The 21993-nt window shown below is 43.7% G+C and overlaps 1 protein-coding gene across 3 annotated transcripts in view; it reads left to right on the top strand.

The window, feature by feature from the left end:
* Positions 1-21993, top strand: part of ephb2b (eph receptor B2b) — a 115675-nt gene that overhangs the window by 43465 nt on the left and 50217 nt on the right. For all 3 annotated transcript variants that reach the window (XM_041963131.1, XM_041963139.1, XM_041963123.1), the window contains exons 2-3: positions 2071-2150; positions 10949-11633. In XM_041963131.1, the coding sequence (XP_041819065.1) occupies positions 2071-2150; positions 10949-11633 (765 nt within the window). The remainder of the gene's footprint in view (positions 1-2070; positions 2151-10948; positions 11634-21993) is intronic.

The following is a 21993-nucleotide window of genomic DNA, read 5'->3' as shown; positions in this document are numbered from 1 at the left end:
TCAGGCTGTGAACATGCTTCTTTCTGCTGTGAAGTTGGACGTTTTATTATGGAAGTCTATGGGGATTGACTCACTTTTGGAGCCAGCCTCAAGTGGCCATTTGAAGCACTGCAGTTTTTGGCACTTCGCATTGGCTTGAATTTTCAGCCCTGGAGGTTGCCGCCTGGGTGTCACCCGGTCTTTGTTAACATTCCTGGGGAAATTCGCTCCCTGTTCCCCCCACAACACTCCTTAAACCACCACAGAGGGGGTTCATTATTCTCACTTTACTCCTGCACTAATTATCGTTATCATTATGGGGCATAATTACCATTTCACTGCCTAACACCCATGTAGGCTGCTTGGCTCTGAGTCACAGGCAAGGTTATCAATAGCTGCTCAATTGCAGTCTCATCTGCCTAATTATACGATTTGGGCTTTGTGATAACTGAATAGGATGTGAAATCTAGCATTATGCCTTGTGAGTACTGGTGATGCACGGAAAGTCAGCAGAAGGCCCTGAAATAAACCAATGCATGTGGAGCCTGTTAATTAAAAGCTGTGGCTTTTGCCGGAATATAAATCAGAGGAAATCCAGGGTTATGAAACAACTGGAAGTCTCTAAAATATCCTGCAAGCTGGTACAGAGCTGCGAACGCAGTGGGCGTTAATCAAAATCCTGTGAGATGTGACTTCAGATCCTCTATCTTTGACTTCATTCACTTATTGCCAGTAATGCATTTCTCAAACAGCTTTTACATGTTTTCTGATTTCAGGGGAGCTGATTTATTTAGGATTTGCTTTCTATTAACCATCACTATTGGCAGCAGTTGAATTAGTTCATATCACAATATTAATGAAGAGCCAGAGCAGCATGCAATTGTTCAGCAGACCTGTTTTACGCTCTCTGGCTGTTACTTCTGCTAAGCTTAGTAGCCGTGCTTGTCGAGGGGGTCTCTAAATCCCTCTGCGGTATTTTGGAGTTGCAGCTGACGCCTCGAACCTGATGAACGCTCCCTCCATCTGCTGCAGCTCAGCGCTGGAGCACAAGACTGACACAGCCTGGCTAATCAGCAGGAGAAATTCATTAGCGCTGCCCTCTGTTACCTACAGAGAGAAGCGGAGTCGAGATGAAGTCAGGAATGGAATAGAGGGCATGGGCACAGAGGGTACGAAGACGAGGGAAAGGAGGTGACAGAGTGAATGGTTCAGTAAGCGTATGACGGACAGTTGGGTCAGACTGGTGGAATGTTTGCCGCAGAGGACCTCATGACAGACAGGAGGCAGATTTTCTTTGACCCCAATTACCAGAGGTGTTTCTTTCCACCAGCTAATCCATGACATATAGGGTGGCCCCTCCTCTGGACCGTGGAGATTTGCTTTTCCAGCCTCTTGTTTTCCCTATAAGTCGTATGAATGATGGCATAGTTTGGCTGCCCAGGATGTGACCGACCTCCTCTAAAACTACTAGCAATCGCTCTGTGCCTCAACATGGATTGTATTAATGTGGGTCTTTGTTGTAGGCCTGCAGCTAATGATTATTTTTATCATTCATTACTATGTCAATTTTGAGCTCAAGGTGACATCTTGAAATTGCTAGTTTGGTCCAATAATACACAACTGAAAAATGTTTTGGAAAGAAAAGCGTATTATTTCATTGGAGAAGCAATTTTTAAAATAAATAACTAAATTTCTGGTAGTTTTTATGCCGATCGACAAGTTCATTAATCAGCTAATCGTTTCAACGCTGAAAACACAGATTGACAGATGTGTTGATTTGAATCTGCTGTCGCAGAAAAAAAAAGCTGCCAAAAAACCCCCCTTTGAAACCCGAAACAACCCCTGTGTAATATCCAGAAATATGCGAGCCCCTCTGCTCTCCTCATGTGTGGCTCAGACGAAATGTGAAGATGTCATCCCAGGCTCTGGAAATTTTCAATCAACACTGTTTTCTGACATTTTATGGAGTAAACGTATATTCTTCCTCTCAAAATATTTGCATGACTCAAGTGGTTTCCTTTCAGCCGCAGCAGTGTTTTCATGTTGTCAGGAGATTATTTGACCGCCGTCTCTCCTTACGTCTTTCCACAGAGACTCTGATGGACTCCACCACTGCCACAGCGGAGCTCGGCTGGACGGTCTACCCGGTGTCAGGGTCCAGTGACAACAGCGTAAGTGACATGCTGCGATCTGCTTCTGATACTGAAGAGTTAATTAAGTCACTAATTAAGTAATGACATCATAATGACAAAGGTGAGGTGTTTGGTGGGTTGTGTAAATTTGCTCAGTCCCTCATGATAACTTTATTTTGGTCTCTGTTTCGGTTTCTCACTCTAAGGTCAAAGATCAATTAATGAGCCAGACTGAGATGAACCATTTCCCCCCAAATACAATGCAAAGTTAGATAGAAATCATTTGAATTTGAATTTTTATTTTTATTTTTTGCTTATAATCTCCACATTAGTAGATGTTTGAAGGAGGAAACTTTTTGGTTTGTGTGGAACTTGTGCAGATTGCACCACTTTTTCTTCCTTTTTTTCCATAGTCCCATAAAGCTCCAAATACATTTCTTGTCCTACATTAGAAGAGTCACAGGCCCCATTTTTCGTTTCGCTTTTCCTTCCATGAATGATCCAGGTTTCGTTCATTTCAACCTGATCTGAACTTTCTGGTTCATGACAAACACAATAAGAATGAACAATCATGAACTTAAGTCTAAATACGTGTGTTCGTCTGCCAGGCTAGAAGCTATGTGTTACACGGCCCCTGTTGGTGTTTGATGCACAGTATTTCCACATGGTTTGCCAAGGCATTGGTTCCTCCTAGCCACATGCAAGCCAGGCCTACTTAAAGCCAGCCAAAACCAGAGTCTCAGTCTCCTTCACTTTTTTCTCCACCACAAGACTTAGACTTCTTAGATTGAGTCCAAAAGAGAGAAAAAATGTTGTAGACTTATTTGCTGGTGCGTTTCAAAAAGCCACTGCGGATTTTATTCAATTATTTATGCTTCTGTGGTTTGTATTAAAGATGGTTTGAATTAAACTCTATCATGCTGTGTCTTTTTGCACAAAATAACTGGCAGTATAGGGGGCTGGCCTTCAACAGTTCCATGATACAACTTCAAAGTTGTTCAGCAATAATTTAGGACAACTTCATCTCTCCCAACGTGAGGGAGCGTCGTCTCCTCCCCGCTAATTCCTACAATCAATACCGAAGCAAAAAGACGCCTGGTTTCCTTTTCTCTCGCCAGCTCTGGATCCAATCTGCAGCAGAGAGACAGCTTACCGACTCCAAAGACAGTTTACATCACATCTCCCTTTCATCTCTGCAGAATGTTACATTCCGCTAAACATTCACTCAGCCCACATTTCATAATCAGATTTAATACTAAGTAGAAACTTCAGAATAAACGGTTGAACGCTAAGGTCACTGTTGCGAAGTATGTGTGGTGAAAATGCCCACTCTGACCAAAGGGAGGTGAAATTAAGGTCTAAACATCATGCTGAAGACCTCTAAGCTCCTCGAGAATCATCTTTGTTCCAGTAACGTGTGGTGGACCGCCTGTTTGTGTGCTAGTTCTCTCCTCCAAATCAAATATCTTCACTTTTGATTTTACTCAAAGGGTTATGTGTGAGTTCAGATAACTCTATGCCCCTTTCTGAAAACCTTCATATGCATTTATGATATATCCCTCTCTTGGCGTGCAGTGAAATGCGAACAAGCCCCTAAGCCGCTGGATTTAGTCAGGTATAGGCTGGCCTTATCAGCGTGGGCACTGAAGTTTTAAGAGGATACGGCCGGGCTTGTCAAAAGCACCGTCCGTTGGAAAGCGAAGAGCGAGAGCGATGGAGATAGCTTGTCCCTTATGGCCCAGGGCAACAGGTGTGGAAACAGAGCTCACTCTCCCTCTCAGTATAACAGCAAGAGGTGCTTTACAGAAGCTATTGTCTTACACACATATATGCATGGCTTCATGGGCTTAGCCGGTGGATCAGTAACATCCAGCAGAGCGCCGCACCAACAGTTGGCTTTCACTACTCTCTATGGCTTCATGAAATATATCCTAACTCGACATGTGATACTTTGCGACGCAACGGAAACGCAAACAAGTAACAGTGTGATCTTAAGTCAGAAATGTTACGGCAGTTGGTGTTATTCCGCTCTTTCGTTTTACAGCACATGCGAATACCGCCTGTCAAATTATTATTGTAAGAAACTTCTTCAAGCACAGCTGGAAAAGCAGCTTCCTACAGTAGGTTTTTGGAAGTCGTTTGTGTAAAGCAATATTGCAGTTTGGCTTCTGTAAATCAAGTTTTATAACCCGCTCGTTCTGAAGCCAGGAAATTCTTCCTTTTAATTATGTAAAATGACAGCCAGGCTTATATTGTCCCTGAGCCAGATCAGCAAGATGTCTTCATTATTCTTGATAGCGATGCCGAAAACGCAGACGACCTATGTAATATTTAGCAAACCAGAGTTTATCCCGAGGCAGGTTTGGAAGTTTATTGTCTTCTGAATAAACGTTCTGAGATTCTGGCAATAAAACACGCGTATCACATGCCTCAGTCCACCCACACGGGGAAATTGCTGCCGTCAATATAGTGGAACTCTCATGTAGATGTGTGTCTCTGGGTAATTTTCTCTGTAAGCTAAAACTGCTATGCACATTACGTCTTATGCAAACTCAACATTGGCGAAGAACCTTGTGCGGCTCCTTAAACATTTAGCTGCGCAACGTTACTCAGAAAGCTTGACCCACTGAGAATCTGCTTTGTGACATGGAGCTAATGTATAGCCAGCTAGCAGAGCAGGGTTAAGTGGTCAATGTTTTCCTCTCAAGTGGAGCTGAGAGACGTGTGAACATCAGGTCAGACCTCCTGACCCGCTGAAGTACCGACAACAGCAGCCATTTAGAAATAGACTTACGGCCGCAGGGAGCACAAGCAGTCCTGTGGAAGGAAAACTGAGGTCTCCTGCATAGGCGGAGAACATAATGAGGTGGTGTGTGTGTGTGTGGGTTAGGTTATCATTATGGATGTGTCATAATGTGCTGTACCAGGATATATCTAGCGTCACATGGGGACACACCACACAAAGGAGTGTTGCACAGGACGTTGCAAAATGTTTTTGAACAAAGCGGTTCCTTGTGATGCATCAAAGATGCTGCATGTTGTATTAGAATTCCTTTGGAATAAGATTGTGGTTGTTTACATATAATTGCAGTCATGTGTGGCAGACCGACATACTTCTTTTCACATCGCCTTTCCTTTACAAGTAATTTGTTGAACATATTCCATTGTATCGGGCTCGTTGGGATTTCGAGTGACCACTAATTTGTGACAGTGACTGTGATTCACAATTAAAGTCTGCAAAATTATACTGAAGGAATTACATAAAGAAATATGCAAACACAGTCCACATGTAGCACTGTGGAGCGGGGCTAAAGGATGGGATTGTTCTTCTGGTTTCACATGGTGTGCATTAGTAGTGGACAGTGGTAATTGGAGCTGACTGCAGCAGACAGTTCTACTTAAGTCTGTGTGTATGTGTGAGTCTCTCCTTTCTATGAAGCCCGGCCTCCTGCAGGATTTGGCTCCCATGGCCTCTCTCGTAGTAATTGAATGCAGAGAGTGGGTGTCATTTGTCCCCTGTCCCTCTAGGGAAGGCACTCTTGCTCTGACAGATTTCCCACTACTGCAAATGGGGCGACTGCGCCTCCAGAGTTTTCCGCAGGGTCTCTCTCTCCCCGCTTTCGTGTGAATAATTTATTTACTTCTGTCAGTGATAGAGCGGTGATATGTAACGTGGCCCTGGATCGCGACGCTAGTTCAGGTTAATTCAAACACTGTAATGACAAGCTGTGATAAATACACAGTTCATGTTACGTCAAAACAATGAAGCTGTTAAATCTTGGAGTGCTCTGACAGCGCGTTCACACTTCACTGATGTGTCACTCTATTCTGACCAATCGCGTCCATAGAACAGGCTGATTCCTACCTTACTTGTCTCATGCAGCTATGGCTTAACTATTAGACTTATGCATTTACATTGTTTCTAACATTTAACGCATGTAATGATGCTTTGTCATTACCTATTATGTAATAATGTACCGTGGATTAATAAAGAGGTAGCAATAGAATATAAAAACACTATAATAACCTCTCAAACTTCAACTGACCCCAGTGATGAGTGCAATAATGGATGCGCTCATTTGCTTGTGCGGTGAATCTTTCTTTAGTCCTCCAAACAACCGTATTACAGTCATTCGAACAGCTTTGTATGACCATAATGACCATCAACAACTCCTCCACTTCAGTTTTCCAGACAGATCTATTTATCAAAAATTTGCCCGGGCGTTGACGACCAGTGGCCATGAAGAATGTAGTTGTGGTCAGCTTTTTTGCAGCCAGCAAACTTGTTGACCGTCTGCCTGCATGTTGGCTGAGCTCTCCTGGTTGCGCAGATGTACAGGAAATTGAGAATTCTGACAACTTGATTGTGTTGCTTGCTGTACGAATGCATTGTACGGACATCCCCACAGAGCAATAGAACGGGGCGACATACCACAAGCCATATGTCTGTTTGTGGACTCCCGGCTGCTGCTGCTTGCCTGTCTGTCCTTGAAAGCAGATATCTTTCAACATGAGGCCAACTATAAGGCTTCTTCCTCTGTTTTAATGAGGATTTTGTTTGAGTTTTGCATTTTTTTAATTTAGGATTAATGGTTGGAAATTGTTGATTTTATCTTTTGGGTGTTAGGGTTCGGGTAGTTAAGATCTGTCTACAAATGCATGACTTATGTGTTCTTGAGCAGTGAACATCCCTCCATGAATGTTTACTGTGAACCATTTTGGATTAAAATGTCAGTTAAATGGACGAGATGTAAATGTAAAATAGGACAGTGCAGTAGCTCCTGCGTAATGTATGCTTACAGAGGAGTTCGGTAATGAGTTGTTACAAACAGGCCCAAGGACAGCGAGACGTATTTCATCGTTTTGACTGGTGAATGAAGCAAGAAGCCGTCTCTGGTGAGTCGTCTCCGTTGCAGAGATGACTCTAGTCTATAATTCACTCTTGACCATGCGTTCCGCTTGGCTTAACAGACAAAGCAGAGACCTACTGTCAAGGAGGACGTATGGATTGCAGGTCAGCTGAACTTTTCTGTCTCTCTCCTGGAGTGGCAGAGCAGATATCGATTCTGAAGCTCATTCTCAGCGAGCGTCACTGAACTGTAGCACCTCGTATAACACCAGAGGAGGAGAGGAGCGGCTGAAATATAGTTTCTACTAGCCCAGCCGTAGTCTAGCCACCACAATCTATTTTCTCTTCAGACAGGTTTTCTCTGTCTCTCTCAGTGCTGCTGCTTTTGCATAGCATAAATTACAGGCACTCGAAGTCAGTGGACCCAAAGCGGTTGTGGGAAAGCAGCTTTATTAACAAGGAAGAGACGGTCTGACAACAGTTCACACAGCTGAAAACCGGTTTAGCTGGCAGAATGATAAATGTGCAGGAATTTGTTTTGAGAATAGACCGAAGGCAGTTGCACATGACTGTTTGATCTAAATATAATATGCATCATCCAAACAGCAGGTGTGGACTTTCATCAGACAGATAGAGACAGACTGTGCAGCATTCAGTTCTCAAATGCTTATTTTGTTGTATATAGGAATATTGGACTAAATATAACACCTAATTTGCTCAGATAACACATCAAATATCATATGCAGGTGCACTCCTCGTGTTTGTTTTAGTCTGCTTGGAATAATGGATAAGTAACACCCAGCAGGTTAAACCAGACACTGAAACTTATTTGCCAACATTGTTCAACCCCGGATTATTAATTTCAAGACCCCAACGAGAGCAATTAAAACATGAAACAGTGTCTTTTTGTTTGGAGCCAGTCGTGCGTTTCACACCGATGCTTTCTTTTATATAATAAGAGTATGTTTCTGTGTGGTGTTTCTCAGAGAAGCACACCCAGTGTACCATGAAAAAACCTGTTGCTTGTTATTTATCTTGAAGTCTTACGTATGTCTAATAACTTTGGAAAATAACCAAAATGTTTCATAAATGCAAATCAGCTCTTGATAATATTTGCTGTGCCTTTGGTTATTAAGAAAGTGCCTTTGATCTGGTCTTAAACATTTATTTATTTCATGTTATAGTGAAGCAGTAGGCGATGCACTCAGCCCCATGGCTGTTGATTTCCACACTCCGAGAACAAGAAAAACAACATTTTGCAACAGGAACAGGATCTCGGCAGAATAAGGTGGAGTTTTTGTTTCCAGCATCATCTGAGGGCAGCTCCTCCCCTCTAACTAATCCATCTTGACGTCCACCACCAGGGTTACCTCCACCTTCTGTACTTAAAACACATGACCACCCTTTTACAGCACTCTCTGTAAAGAGTCGAGGAAAGAGCTGTGAAAATGAAGACGTTTCTTCTAATTTCACACTCTGTGCTTGATCGTTAGGCTCTTATTATGCCCCATTTGCTTCCCTCCACTGGCTGTGATGAAAGCGGGGCAAAGAGGCCATGACAGGACAAAAAGGGGCCCTCCATCAAAACACATTTTGTTTGGGGTCTCTTTTAGCCTGGCTCAACCCTTCCCCCCACATCACTGCCAACACTTTCCCCTGCAGTTTCCCCTGTCTGCATCCCTCATTAGCAGCAACCCCCACCTGTCTCCACATTCATTTTATTAAACTGCAATTGTCCGACGCTCGGTGCTCTGTAGAAGCGAACTGTCCGCTCTTGTTTAATTGGCCCACCGACTCCCCACTGCTCCTCAACAAGTGGGAAGGTCAATGGCTGCTCCTGACCTGCGATCATGATGTCTGCCAGTACGGGCCAAAAGACAGATTTATCCTTAAACCGTACCCCCAAGAACCTGTAGCTTCTACAGTCATTAATAATTGCTTTAGTTGTAGTAGACAGTAAATTTGGGCACACTACATCACTTTGGTGTGATGCATCAGTAGAAACTTGCATCCACATGTAGTCTGATTATTTAGGAGACGTTTAAATTTACATTTCTACAGCTACATTAGCAGTGTTACTATGGAAATGTGTGGACTCCGATGTAACATAAAAAATCATTGTTAACATTGATAAATAAGTTCTTATTATAGTTTTTTTTGTTAATCTGCAATCCTTTTTCTCATTATTATTATTATTATTGTTCTTGGCTGCACATCAGTCTTTTCTGTTTAGGTTGGCTCGTGCGATGGTTTGGGCTTGGGTCAAGCCAGCATCACACAAGCAGTGATTAATTAGGACATGGGAATTAAGAACCAAAGCTGTTCTAATTAGTCAGAAAGTGTTTGATACAACGCTGGTTTGCAACAAGAGGGGTGACTTTCTTCTCCAAACCCGTCAAAATCTGTCAAAATCCTCACTAAGTGGGCACTAATTTGAGAAATTATATCAGCTGTGAAGTGAAGAGTGAAGGGGGGAGGTAGAGCGGTGGAAGCAGTAGAGGGTGCAGCTGATGCAAAGTGGCTCTTGGGGGTTGAGAGCGTGGTTCTCGGGGCTGAGACGCCGAGGTCAAGGTCACGACCTGCTTGGTGGTTAGAGCGCATGGTGTTTAAAGCTGGTTTGATCCATGGCCAAGGGGCAGGAAAACCACGGAGGTTGCATCTGGAGTCTGTACAGTCAGAGCGAGTACTCAAATTGGTGTGCAATATGTGGACTTTGAAGTAGACCAGAATACCCAGAAAACCTGAGGTAAAATTTGCCCCTTGATTATCCTTTATATGATTACCTGTGTAATATGATTATGTCAGTTTAGTATGACTTTGATTGTGGAAAATTCAGGTCATGTTTCCTCAGTGCTTCACTGTAGTGAAAGGAGCTCTGACTGCACTGTCAATAGCCCATTACAGTATGTGCTATGAATGTGTCCTATTAAGACAAATAAAAAGTAGGACACACTATCACATAAACCAGAAGCTCCCTGCTCTGCTCAAGTAACTTAATGTCTCCAGTTTCTCTGAAAGCATTACAGGCGTCCTCGATGAGAGAAAAGGCGGCGGTAAACATCAAAGCTGTGTGCCTGTATGAGTAGGGCTTATCTTTTTTTTAACGTTCCAAAACAGAGATAATAAATTTCCCTCCTGTGAATCGAGTATGATGTACAAGAATTATACTCAAATGAAAACTATATCTAACTATTAGCTGCAGCTACACATTTTAGAAAGACAGAAAAAAGGCAAACTGATTATTGTTGTAATCCAAGTCGAGTTAAAGTATGTGACGACTGCATGATGATGTCCTCCCTTTGTTGGATTTAGCTGTCATGTAAGCCGTGTGCAAAGTGCCAGTTACCAACTGATGCCCAGCTCATATACCCAGTCCTAAAAATGTCCTAAAATAGGACCTCATTCAGTAACAGCTGTTCTCATAGGTTAAAAAATGCTCTCTTGTGTTGCTTTTGACGTGTACGCCCCAAATAGTGAACCCTTATGTGTTGTTTCTCACTAAAATAAGTCAATCCTCTGACTATTAATGTTCGGTAAAACGACTTTATTTACTTGTCTAAACAAACTGGAGAAAGGATCAGAGTAAGGAACCTGTAAGTAGCCTTGTTAATATACCAGTATTACCTCAGTGGAAGAACGTGCTGGAAAGGCTGGTTCTCATTTGTCCCATTAGACTCATCTAATGCATCCATGCACGCCGGGTTATTTGAGATATTTTCTTCCTGAGCAGCATGTAATCAATTTAATCACAATATTGCCGTAAGCTGATTACTCCTGGTAATCAAAGTATTATAAAGTGTGCATGAAAACGTTCTTGTTATTGCTGCAGTATAGGTATCAGCGGGGCTTTATGACAGTTTATATTAATAGGAAACATGCCCACCGTTTACTGCTTCACAGCTGAGCTGCACTTAATTGAATGATTTTGTTCCCCTTAAATTCTGCATTCAAATGTAAACATGTGTTTATGTCTGTCCTTGGCCAACAGTGGGAGGAGGTGAGCGGTTACGATGAAAACATGAACACCATCCGGACGTACCAGGTCTGCAATGTCTTCGACAACAATCAGAACAACTGGGTACGGACAAAGTACATCCGGCGGCGTGGCGCTCAGCGGATCCACGTGGAGATGAAGTTCTCAGTGAGGGACTGCAGTAGCATTCCCAACGTGCCGGGCTCCTGTAAAGAGACGTTTAACCTTTATTACTATGAATCTGATGCCGACACGGCCACCAGAACCTCGCCAGCTTGGATGGAGAACCCCTGGATCAAAGTTGACACCATTGCAGCGGACGAGAGCTTCTCCCAGGTGGACCTGGGGGGCAGAGTGATGAAGATCAACACTGAGGTTCGGAGCTTTGGCCCTGTGTCGCGAAATGGCTTCTACCTGGCTTTCCAGGACTACGGCGGCTGCATGTCGCTCATCGCTGTCCGTGTCTTTTACCGGAAGTGCCCTCGTATCATCACTAACGGGGCGCTGTTCCAGGAGACACTCTCAGGGGCAGAGAGCACCTCCCTGGTGGCTGCAAGAGGCGTTTGCATCCCCAACGCAGAGGAGGTGGATGTGCCCATTAAGTTGTACTGCAACGGAGACGGAGAATGGATGGTGCCCATCGGACGGTGCATGTGCAAGGCTGGCAACGAGGCTGTGGAGAATGGGACCGTTTGTCGAGGTATGGTTTGCTCTTCTAATGTTTTCATTAAATCTGCTAAGCCTAATGAATCAGTGCGCTGTGCCATCATAACATACTAATCCAAACACCAAAGGACACACAGTGCACAGTGTTTATGTCCAATAGTGCACTCACTGTAAGCTGTTCCAGGGATTTATTATTCCCATTCAACTGATGGTATAAGCTACTGATATACGGCCATGTATTAAAAACAGGCTATAGAGTGCTGAATATGGGAATTCACATGATAATTCTGGTTTAGATCTGAAAATATGCTGCTGCCTTTTGCAGTTGTGGCTGCAGAACATTTTGAGTGTAGTTGTTTCTTCTGAAAGGACGGGAGTTGCTCATCATAGGTCTTTGGTTGCGAATCACAACGGCTTGTCAGGGCACAAATTATTTATTACTTTTCTTCCTGTGGACCTTGTAGCACATGCATAATTAAACCCCCGTCTTTTACATAAAGATTTTGATCTTTTCTTCTATATGTAAACATTAGATGCACTTTCAGAGTGTGATTTTGTTAGCGGGGATGTTAAAGGTCTTTCTTCTTTTCAGAATAAAACCAATATAAAAACATTTCATCCTCCCCCAGAAGAGAAGCACTCTCTGTGTAAATTTAACAGAACTAATGCCTAACAAAAATTCAAAGAAAACATGAACAATTTTCAATCTGGAAAATTTACGTGCTGACCTTTTGTTGGTAGAACGCTTCTTTCCATCCATGAGGACAAAGAGGAGATTTTTCAAAATTGCCTGCATTTTCCCATCAGTTGGAATCCCTCACAGGCAAATTGATTCGGCTTTTCAAAACATCAATGTACCCAACATTTACCTGTGCCATGCCCTGTCCTCGCTCTGGCAGGTGGTATTTGGTCAACGTGCTTAGATATCTTGATCACTTGAAGCAGCACGGCGGCGTGTAGCCTGCAGACTGGAGCCGTGCTGCTCCATCCCTGCACAACAAACCACCCACCTGCGTTTCGGATCGGTGTGTTGCTTCCTCTCTTATGCGCGCCTGTAATTACAACACATCCCCCAGTGTGTGTGTGTGTTTGTGTGTGTGTGTGCTGGGAGGGGAAACGTGATGGGTGCTGCCTCACAAACACTGCCGGGCCCCGCTCAATGACTACTAATGAGGACAGGCACCAGCTCCCCCTCATGGAATACAGGCCAATAAGAGGCATGTGAAGATAGCCGCTCTGCTGTAGCAAGCTACTCTGATTCCACATGCCCGCATAATTACACAAATCTGCTTGTTTTTTGACCTACATGTAATTCACTGCATGTGATGGATTGGAACATCTCAGGGGTGTCCGCAGTCATGGTATTTTTTTGTGCTAAACGGGATTATACAATTAAATGCTGTCAGTTCAACAGGGAAAGCATGTTGATTCATTTATATCCTCGCACCGCTGGGCGTGAGACTTTTTCATTCCATGAGACTTATCGTTTCACCATCCCTCACCGATCACCACACCTGCTGAACACTGGCGGTTTTTTTTACCCAAGCTCCACCTGAAGAAAAGCTTCCCTCCCTGCACGCTCTCCTCTTCATCACCCCCGCCGCAGTCGCGAATGCTATGGATTCGAGCACTGCGGGGCTTGTAGGCAAACCGTGGTGACCCTGACTGAAGCACACACAGCGTACGTGTACACAGACAGTCTCAGCTGCCCCCTCCGTCACGTGGTCTTCTCCGATCACTTGATGCAGTGGCTGAATATTAAAGCTTCATGAAAATAATGCATTATCTGGGAGTGCAGCTGTGGAATGCAGCAGAACGCTACGCACGGAGATGGATTTTTATGGCTCCATACAATAGTTATGAGCCTCAGAGCAAACGACGGGGAAGTGTGCATTTTACCAAGAAAGAAAATAAAACCATTACAGTTAAAAAGGATATTTTTCTGTCGTGCCCCCCCTCCCCATTGTTCAGAGGCCCTTTTTGATGGAAGTCTGCCACCAGTTGGTCTGCTCTCCAGTCATCTTCCGAAAGTCTGAAAGCTGATATCAGTGCTTGAAACTGTGGTCAGTCACTGCCTTTCAACTGCCAGAAGTTGGATAATGAATTGATCTATGAAAGATGCGCCTTTGCCTGCCGATATTATGGGGTAATGAATTGATTTGTGAGAGGTGCCCCTGGAGGGTTTGTAAGATATCCTCTTTCATAGCTGGATTATGGAGCCACAGAGACAGCAGAAAGCAGTCAAGATGAAAGAGACTATTTGTACCGCAATATTAATAACACCACCACTGCTTTGTTCCAACATCTCTGCAACTAAACGTGTAATTACGCATGTAACAATTAAATCCTTGGCAGGGATCCCGGCGAATAATTACGCTGTCATGAAATCTGTCAAAATATTGACAGTAGAAGGGGGTGCTTGCGTCAAATTGCTGAGGCCTTTTTCTCTGCAATTGTCTTACAAGTGAGATTAAGTTTCCTCACTGAGAAGCGCTGCGAGTGAAGGAACCACACCGGCGATTTTCAGCAGAGATGGCCCTGAAAAGAGAGATCCCTCTCCCCGTCAGAGCCTCGAGGAGATGGCGCACCACCACATGTTTGCCCTTGCAAACACTCCAGGGTGAAAAGCATTCTCTCCAGTGGGGCACAATGAGAGCCATGTTCAAGGGTGGAATTGCAAACTCCCTTTACAATGTCCATGTGTGTTTTTTGCACTGTAATCTGATCATCTAACCCCATGCTATTGTGAGTTCAAGGGTGTGGACTGTGGGAGCGTGGCTCGTGTTATAGAGAGTGAAGATTTAGATTGAGGCGATCTGTCACAGTGACAGTGACGGCTTGATTCTTGTTTTGGTTCTGTTTGTGTTAATGACTGTATTTGGGGGAAAAAAGAAAAGCGCTTTCAAACAGCATGACTGCTGATAAAAAAATTCAGGTATGCAGTATAATGGACATACTGTACATGAGAGGCCCCACAAAGAGTCAGCAAGTCACATGAATGATAAGCATTTTTAGGTCAAAATGTGGAGGATTCAGAACACACTTGCGCCTCTTTTAATGTCAGTCTCTTGATGAGGTCTGCATCAGTGAGGTTCCCGCAGTTGCACCCAGAGCAATTAGATTAAGGAGGAAAGGCTTCAGTAATTCTTCAGCCAATTGTGGTTGTAGATAGAGAGAGTTAGGGAGAGCGAGTGCAAAGGTAGGTGCCGGGCAGACATGATTGGATAGACATGATTGCATGGAAAAGAAGATGGGAGGAGGTGAAGGCAGGAAATGAGTCCCCCTAACCCACTGTCAGAATCCCAATTATTGCAGCCTTTTCGTCTGGAGAGGGTTTAAGGGTGGAAATCAGCGTAGCACAGACAAATCCACACCGCCGCCTTTATTTCCCTGGGTGCCTCTGTCTTTAATGGCAGCTCTAATTGACTAACAGCGCACGTGGGGGACAGCCACGCTGATGACTGGATGGCTGTCCTCTGCGCTGGAACAAGACACAAAGCAAAACAAAACAAACACACCCCCTCCAGGCGTTTGCTGCATTGTGCATTGTGCAAACAAAGACGAAGGAAGGTTTGCATTGGGCTGCAGTAACAGAGAGAGGGGGAGAGAGAGTGGGAGAAAATAAGAAAAAGGGAGAGGGAGACCAAAATGTCAACAGTCTGCCTACACAATAGGCATTCACACAATATTATGTTAAAGTAAAAAGCCACAGTTATTCTGTGAGATCGGTGGCTGCTTCAGCTGCTGTTAGGAGCCATTTAGTTAAGCATAAGGAATACAAATTAGGGTCTAAACAGATGTTCACTGCTGCAACATTCGTCCGCTAAATGGCATCACGACTTAATTCCTGCATCATAGGTGATACCATTTAATTCCCATTACTGATCTTTTCATTTGGACCCAGTAACAGGTGTGTGATGTGTATTTGATAGAGGTTGGCTCTTCGGTCCGCACACGGTGTAGGATGTTGTAGCAGCAGGAGGAGGCCGGCACTAAGACGTGTCACTCTGTCTGCTGAGGCCCCGGGGAACATTCAGGAGCCTTTATTCCCTCTTCCCCACCGCCACGGGATTTCAGTACGGCCAGGTGCTTTCTTTTTTCTCTGCCCGCCTGTCTTCCTTTTCTCTGTTTATTCCGCACACATCCAAGCGGCAGAAGAGAGGGCTAAAACAAACAAACAAAGAGCCTCTAATGAGAAGAAGGGAGAGTCTAATGAGAGAAAAACACTAAATTTGCCACGCGTACAGCCCTTCACAATCACATAACAGCGCATGGACACAAATGCACTGCCATACGGCGTGCAATCGCGTGCACGCACAGGAACCTTGTGTACCCACACACTTTATCATCCTCATTTTCACAGCACATCCATCATATGCAGATGTGATAACGTGACCTACGATCCCTGCGAATCTCCCTGAACTCAAAGATCATGGCCTGTTAAGCCTGCGAACGTTTTCCACATGTTTTTGCACATGTCGGGCTCCGCTCCATATGCCCCTCCGTCACACTCCTCATTATCCCACACCATCTATTGAATCTCAAATTCAGACAGCATGACCTCTTATAATCCGGGTACCTCTTTTGTCGACATTGTTGGTCATCTCATCGACTGTAGAGGCTTCCTGCAGGTCTGGTTCTTGCTTGTGACACCTACCTCTGTCTCACCCTGAGCCCCGAGACACCAGACAGCCTGATGACCGCGAACAGTTTTCTGGTGTTTCTCCATGAGAGCAAAGCTGGGGGACAACCCAGAGACCTTATGGTTTTGTTCATGATAAATTCGCCCTGGACAGGCTGCACTGACACTGAGGAAATGAGAGCCGTGCAGTATATAGAGATCCTTCCATACGTGCCTCTCTTTTCTCATCAGGGACAAGGCCGGGGCTTTGTCAAAACATCCCAATGCGCTCTCTCTCAGATGTCCTCGACTCGCGGCCTGTTAGAGGATTCAAGTCGCTCTCTCGGGTAAGGGAGACTGATGGATCAAGCATCTGTCTGGATAAAAGATGAGAAACAATCGGGCTCATTGTTAACGACAGGAATCCCTCTCGAGTATCAGTGACCTTGTTTTCCGATGATGTATTAGAACTCGGTCAACATTGAGAGAAAATTGTGGCGTCTTGTGTTGTGTGCCGTTGACCTACATTGGCGCTAAAAGTGAGAGCGGAGAGAAAGCTTATCCACTCCCGACATTGGTGGGACGTGCCACGTGCGTTCTGCGGACGTCGGATCCGAGAGATGAGCGCAGTTGTTCGCACACAGTTAACCCCGTGGCCGTTCGCTAAGAAGCTGAAAAGGTTCAGTCTATATTCTGCTTCACACCGGATGGTCATTCAATCTCGTACAACATCATGCTTTTGCAGCATAAGATACTCCACACATGAAGGTGCTTACTGTTGTGGCATGTGGTCCACCTGAGTATGTGTCCCCTAAAGCTGAGTAGAAATTACAAAAACATCTGTTGGTTACATAATTCACCAGCTATTCATTGTGTTGCTGTTCGCTTCCTTTGAATTATTTGACAGTTGGCGCCTTTAAGAAGAACTTTGACGACTGCAACTTATGTAACTATATGACTGCAGTCTGCAAAACCCTTCACTTTGACTTAGTACCAGCACCATAAAGGAGTAAAATAAACGTTTCATCCACTATGGAGAAGGCTCCAGTTTAATGGATTCTAAATTAAGTAACATCACCCTCCAACAAAGATCTCTCTCCTGTTAAACTTCAGGTGATTAAAGATTAAATGGCTGCATGGGTGAGGCAGAGATGGGAGGATAGAGATAGATCAGAATGGAAAGTCAGCAGGGGAAGGGAAATATTAACAAGGACACATGAGGAGCTGGGTTTCTTTTCTCCTCTTCTCATTCTCTTATCAGTGTTATGTGGCTCGCCGCCCATCAACATACTGCACTAATAACCACAAGAGATCATCTCCTCTGAGCAGCCTAAAAGGGAGACACCACAGCGAGAGAATATTAATGCTATAATGTTTTCACTTGCGCTCAGGGATTACTTATTCTGCACCAAGCAGATTTCCTGATACAGCTTCTTTCAAAACGCATTATATAATTTGTGGTTGTCAACCTAAAAATAAGGCTGCTCACATCAGTTCTTGAAAATAAGACTTTTTTCACATATATTTTTTAAATTTTGACTATATTCTATGAGAAAATCAATCACCATCAAAATATGGAGTGAATACACAGTTAGGAGATGTAAATTCAAAGTCAGAGATTATCTGCTCGACGCTGAAAGGTCCACTTTGCTTTGGACCATGAGTCAGCATGTACTCTAAATCTCTAAATCGTCGATCTCTCTCACAGTGTCATTTAGATGAATTTGTGTGCATTTGATTACTTGGCAATCAAAGTGATTCAGATTCAGAAAGTACACCCTGCTGTTCTCAAAGGAAAACAAAAAGGCTGAGTCCAATTAACAGCTAATTCCACTGCCTGAAACCAAATAAGAAAAAACAACAAACAGAATGTATCCTTGGATTCAAGGGCAACATCTCCGTTAACCTCAGTGAATCCCTGCGAGGTGATCGTGTCCACACAAGCTTTATCTGCCCACCGGGGCCCCAGCGATGTTTGAGCAAAATCAACAACCAAATCAGGCCGTTTATATTGAGATTTATTTGACTTTGGGATTTAATTCCGAAATGTTTAGAAAGCCACAGACTAATGTCAACTCAAATGTTGGACCGGCATAGCAAAGGTTTCTGTCATCATCCTCCCCGGGAGGTTTCTGAGTGGTGTTTGAGTTTGAAATTGAACACATGCCTCCAAAGCCGCCTCAATGTAAAGCTAAGCTCTCTCCTGTGGAGAGCCGCCACTACAGGATTGCACTTTGCTGTCTTTGCCAGTTTACTACCTGTGTGTTCCTGACTTCTGAGAGCATCCAGGTGAATATTTCTTCAGTAGATATTTCACTTATGTTATTCAAAATATCAAGTATCAAGGCCCAAGAGATACTGATGAAAGAGGAGCACCTGCACACTGACTTCAAACCACAAATTCATTTGAACAGACAAAGTTTAGATCTCAGGCAGATCCTCGGCAGGTTAAGAGAAGGCCTGATACTGCTTCCTAAAATGCAGCGAACGAGCGAACTCTAGGTGATGAAGCACGAAAAATTCTGCAGATATACCACAAGCGATGTCACAGCACATGGTGTCGCTTGTGATTTCTCCCTCTGCAAGTGAGTAAGCTAATGTTTGCTAAGGTAAGTTACCGTTTGTCAGCCCTGTTTCTGCATAGTTGGAGGACAGTTCACTGATGTGTAAATCCCAATGGCTCGTCGTTAGGCATGTTCCTAACGAGCAATTTCCCTGATATTTAAACAGAAGTTCAACCTTAGACTAGTCGACTAGTCTCAAAATAAGAAAACTCAGAAAACAGTTGACATTGAGCACAATTTAATCTTTAATGTTAAACTTTGTCCCAAAAAAATAATATAACAGTCATTGTAAACCGTTGCTCACATTCTTCAGTGACCGAATCACAGTTTAAATGTTGCTGACATGTGTGGCACTTTGCACCAGGGTGTCTGATTTGAATTGGTCCAGTATTGAATGAGATAGAAACCCGCTGAACTGTAATCGGTCCGGGTGTTTACTTACAGTCGATATACGTCCACTAAAGGTGTTTGTTGTTGCCACTGACAGGCTCAGACTGTCCCTATCTCCACAGAGGTAGACCTTTGTGTTGAAGAGGAAGATCCTTTTTGTTTAACCAGAAACAGCTGATACATCGCTCTCCCCACAGCCACCAGACTCCATTCACAGAAACAGTCATTTTATCATCGTAAAACACACTTCATTCAAACTCGACAGAAGAAAGATAAACCTCATCTTTCACCGTTCCAACAATCACCGCCAACTCTGCTTTGGTCAAAATTAACCCTTAGTTCATGGACTTGGGAGAGGAACGAGAGGGTGGACATCAGAGAAGCAGCGGGGGAAAGAAACGTGTAGATTCTCACATTTAACTCGCAAATTCTTTTCACCCGACATTCTAACCAGAGAGATTTAAATATGTCAGACTTTACAGATTTGGTAAAAATGCAGCAATTATTGCAGTGAATTATGAAGACATTATCCTGTAATTAAATGTGTACATTAATAAAATAATGAGAAGTTTAACCCGCTAGTATTTGTGGTGCCAGCTTGGGTAGCAGCATTTAATAAACTAGTCGACTAATGGCGTAAATCCCTACTCCCCAGTTTCCTTTCAAACTGCATCCAGTAATTTCCAGCTCTTTTTAATTCTGAGCTGAAGTGGTAGAGCGACTGGTGGACGGACAGACTGGCGTTGTTGTCCATAGAACCATGTTGCTCTAATAGTGAAGACAATGAAGCCTTATCTTAGAAGATCATGCTATTACAAAATAAAGACAGAAAAGTCAATGTGTACGTCTTTGGTTGGCAGAAACGCTCAGTGATTCATATAGTTTCCCACCACACACTGTCATATTGTTTGCCGTATTTAATAAGCTCACACTCTAGTTTGGTTGTTTATCATAGTACTCAATTAAGACTGTAATTGTGCAGGATGAGCATACTTGATGCCGGGCAGGAAAACAATCTTGGCTCCAGCGGCCTGGTTAATTGTTGAAGCCTGGTTGAGGGGGATGGTGTTCTGTTGCTGCAGGGGACAGCTCTGCTTTGTAAATGGACTACTTACAGAATTTTCTGGATGTAGAAACTTTTCACTTCCCCCTGGGCAGCTGCTAAGCAAATAAATTACTCAATATAATGAGCTGTTCCACTCTCCTGTGGAATTCCCAAGCTTTCGGCTGAAAGGTAGAGTTCGACACGCTTTTTCTCATTCTTATAACTCTTGTAAAGAACCGGGTTCATCTAAAGGATAAGGTTCTTTTTTTTTCTTTTTTTTTTTTTTTGAACCACGCTTTGGAAGATGAAAGGCGTAGCACAATCCGCCAGGCTAATCCTTATCTAGTCCGTTAGAATATTCCTACCAGCGCATTGTAGTATGTACCAGTGGTTTATGGGTGAGAATAATCTCACCTTGTTCCTACTCTTCTCCCTGTTCTTCTCCCACCTCTTGGTCTTTGCCTTGTGATTAGTGCTATTTTCCCACAGTTTATACTGTAAAGCCTTTAGGGATTCTCTGTTTATACAGAATTTATATGGAGAAGGAGGAGGTGAGACTGTAAACAACAAGCTAATGAGAAGGCTGCTCTGTTTTGCCTTGTGCGAAAAAAAAACAATCGCTTCCTGTGCACCTCACAGCATGAGTTACAGTGCAGTGCTGGGATATCATAATGTTTTTATGTCCCCATCATGTTTGGAAATTAGACAGTAATTACTGCGTAATTTCATTTTATTAGGCCGGAGTATATTCTTTCAATCCCATGTAATTGTAGACCCCACAAGTTTGGGGTAATTCTAGACACTATAAAATTTACTTGCAGGCTGTTTCTCTGCATTTAGAGTGGTCACCAGCAAAAACAGAATTATTTCCAGGAGAAGACTGATATGCTAACTGAAGAATACGTCAGTATATTAATTGCTGATAAATATCTCTACCAATTGAACACAGAATTGTTCATGGTTCTATATTCAAGCCCAGTGTAGAGCTATAGTTCCTGCAGGGTGGAACTAATAATATATCACTTCTACATACTGGATTTTAAGTATTGACATGAAAAAGAGAGAAATGTGAGGTACATTAGGTCAGGATTTGATTTCCTATTTACTAAAAACATGTGTTTGCTGCACAGCAAAACACTGTCCAGGAAATGTGCATGCACCTATATGAAATATATCAATATATCAAAGGGAGACTGAGTTAAGTCAGGCCATGAAACAGTGCGACACAGTCAACAGGCTAAACAGAAAAATCACGTACAAAACTCCTCCGCACCGGTCATTAACCACCCGCCAGTGTTTACTACAAAGCCAGGATTGGCCTCGCGGCATATTGATGCCTGGGAAATGCTCACTTCGTGCTGGGACCAGTGTTCTGGTTTATTGTGGTCATCTCAAGGCTGTGTGGTCTCTACAGAGTTATTTTGGCGGTTTAGGTGGGGGAGAGATCAGTGCATTTTCATGTGCGGGCTGTTTTCATTACACCCCGCCAACCAACTCAGTATGGCACCGTCTCGACAAACACCAGGGCCACCGCCACCTCCCCTCCCAGTACGGCCATCTCCTCTCTGTGAAGTAACAGGCTTAAAGAACTGTCTGGAATGCATTAGTCACAGTTATTAATGAGGTTGTTTGGATTCTGCTCTCCCCTTGTCTTAGCTTTTTTCTACCGTGCAAAGTCATGATACTGAGGATTTTGGCTGAGACAAAAAGACAGACCTTGTCGACTGACAGGGACACAGAACAGTTCAAATGAGACAGAAAACTGGCGAGACAG

This window comes from Chelmon rostratus, chromosome 2 (assembly GCF_017976325.1).
Source record: "Chelmon rostratus isolate fCheRos1 chromosome 2, fCheRos1.pri, whole genome shotgun sequence".
In the NCBI taxonomy this organism is placed as follows: Eukaryota; Metazoa; Chordata; class Actinopteri; order Chaetodontiformes; family Chaetodontidae; genus Chelmon; species Chelmon rostratus.
The sequence above is the reverse complement of the archived record's forward strand: the minus strand, read 5'-3'. Positions and strand labels throughout refer to the sequence as shown.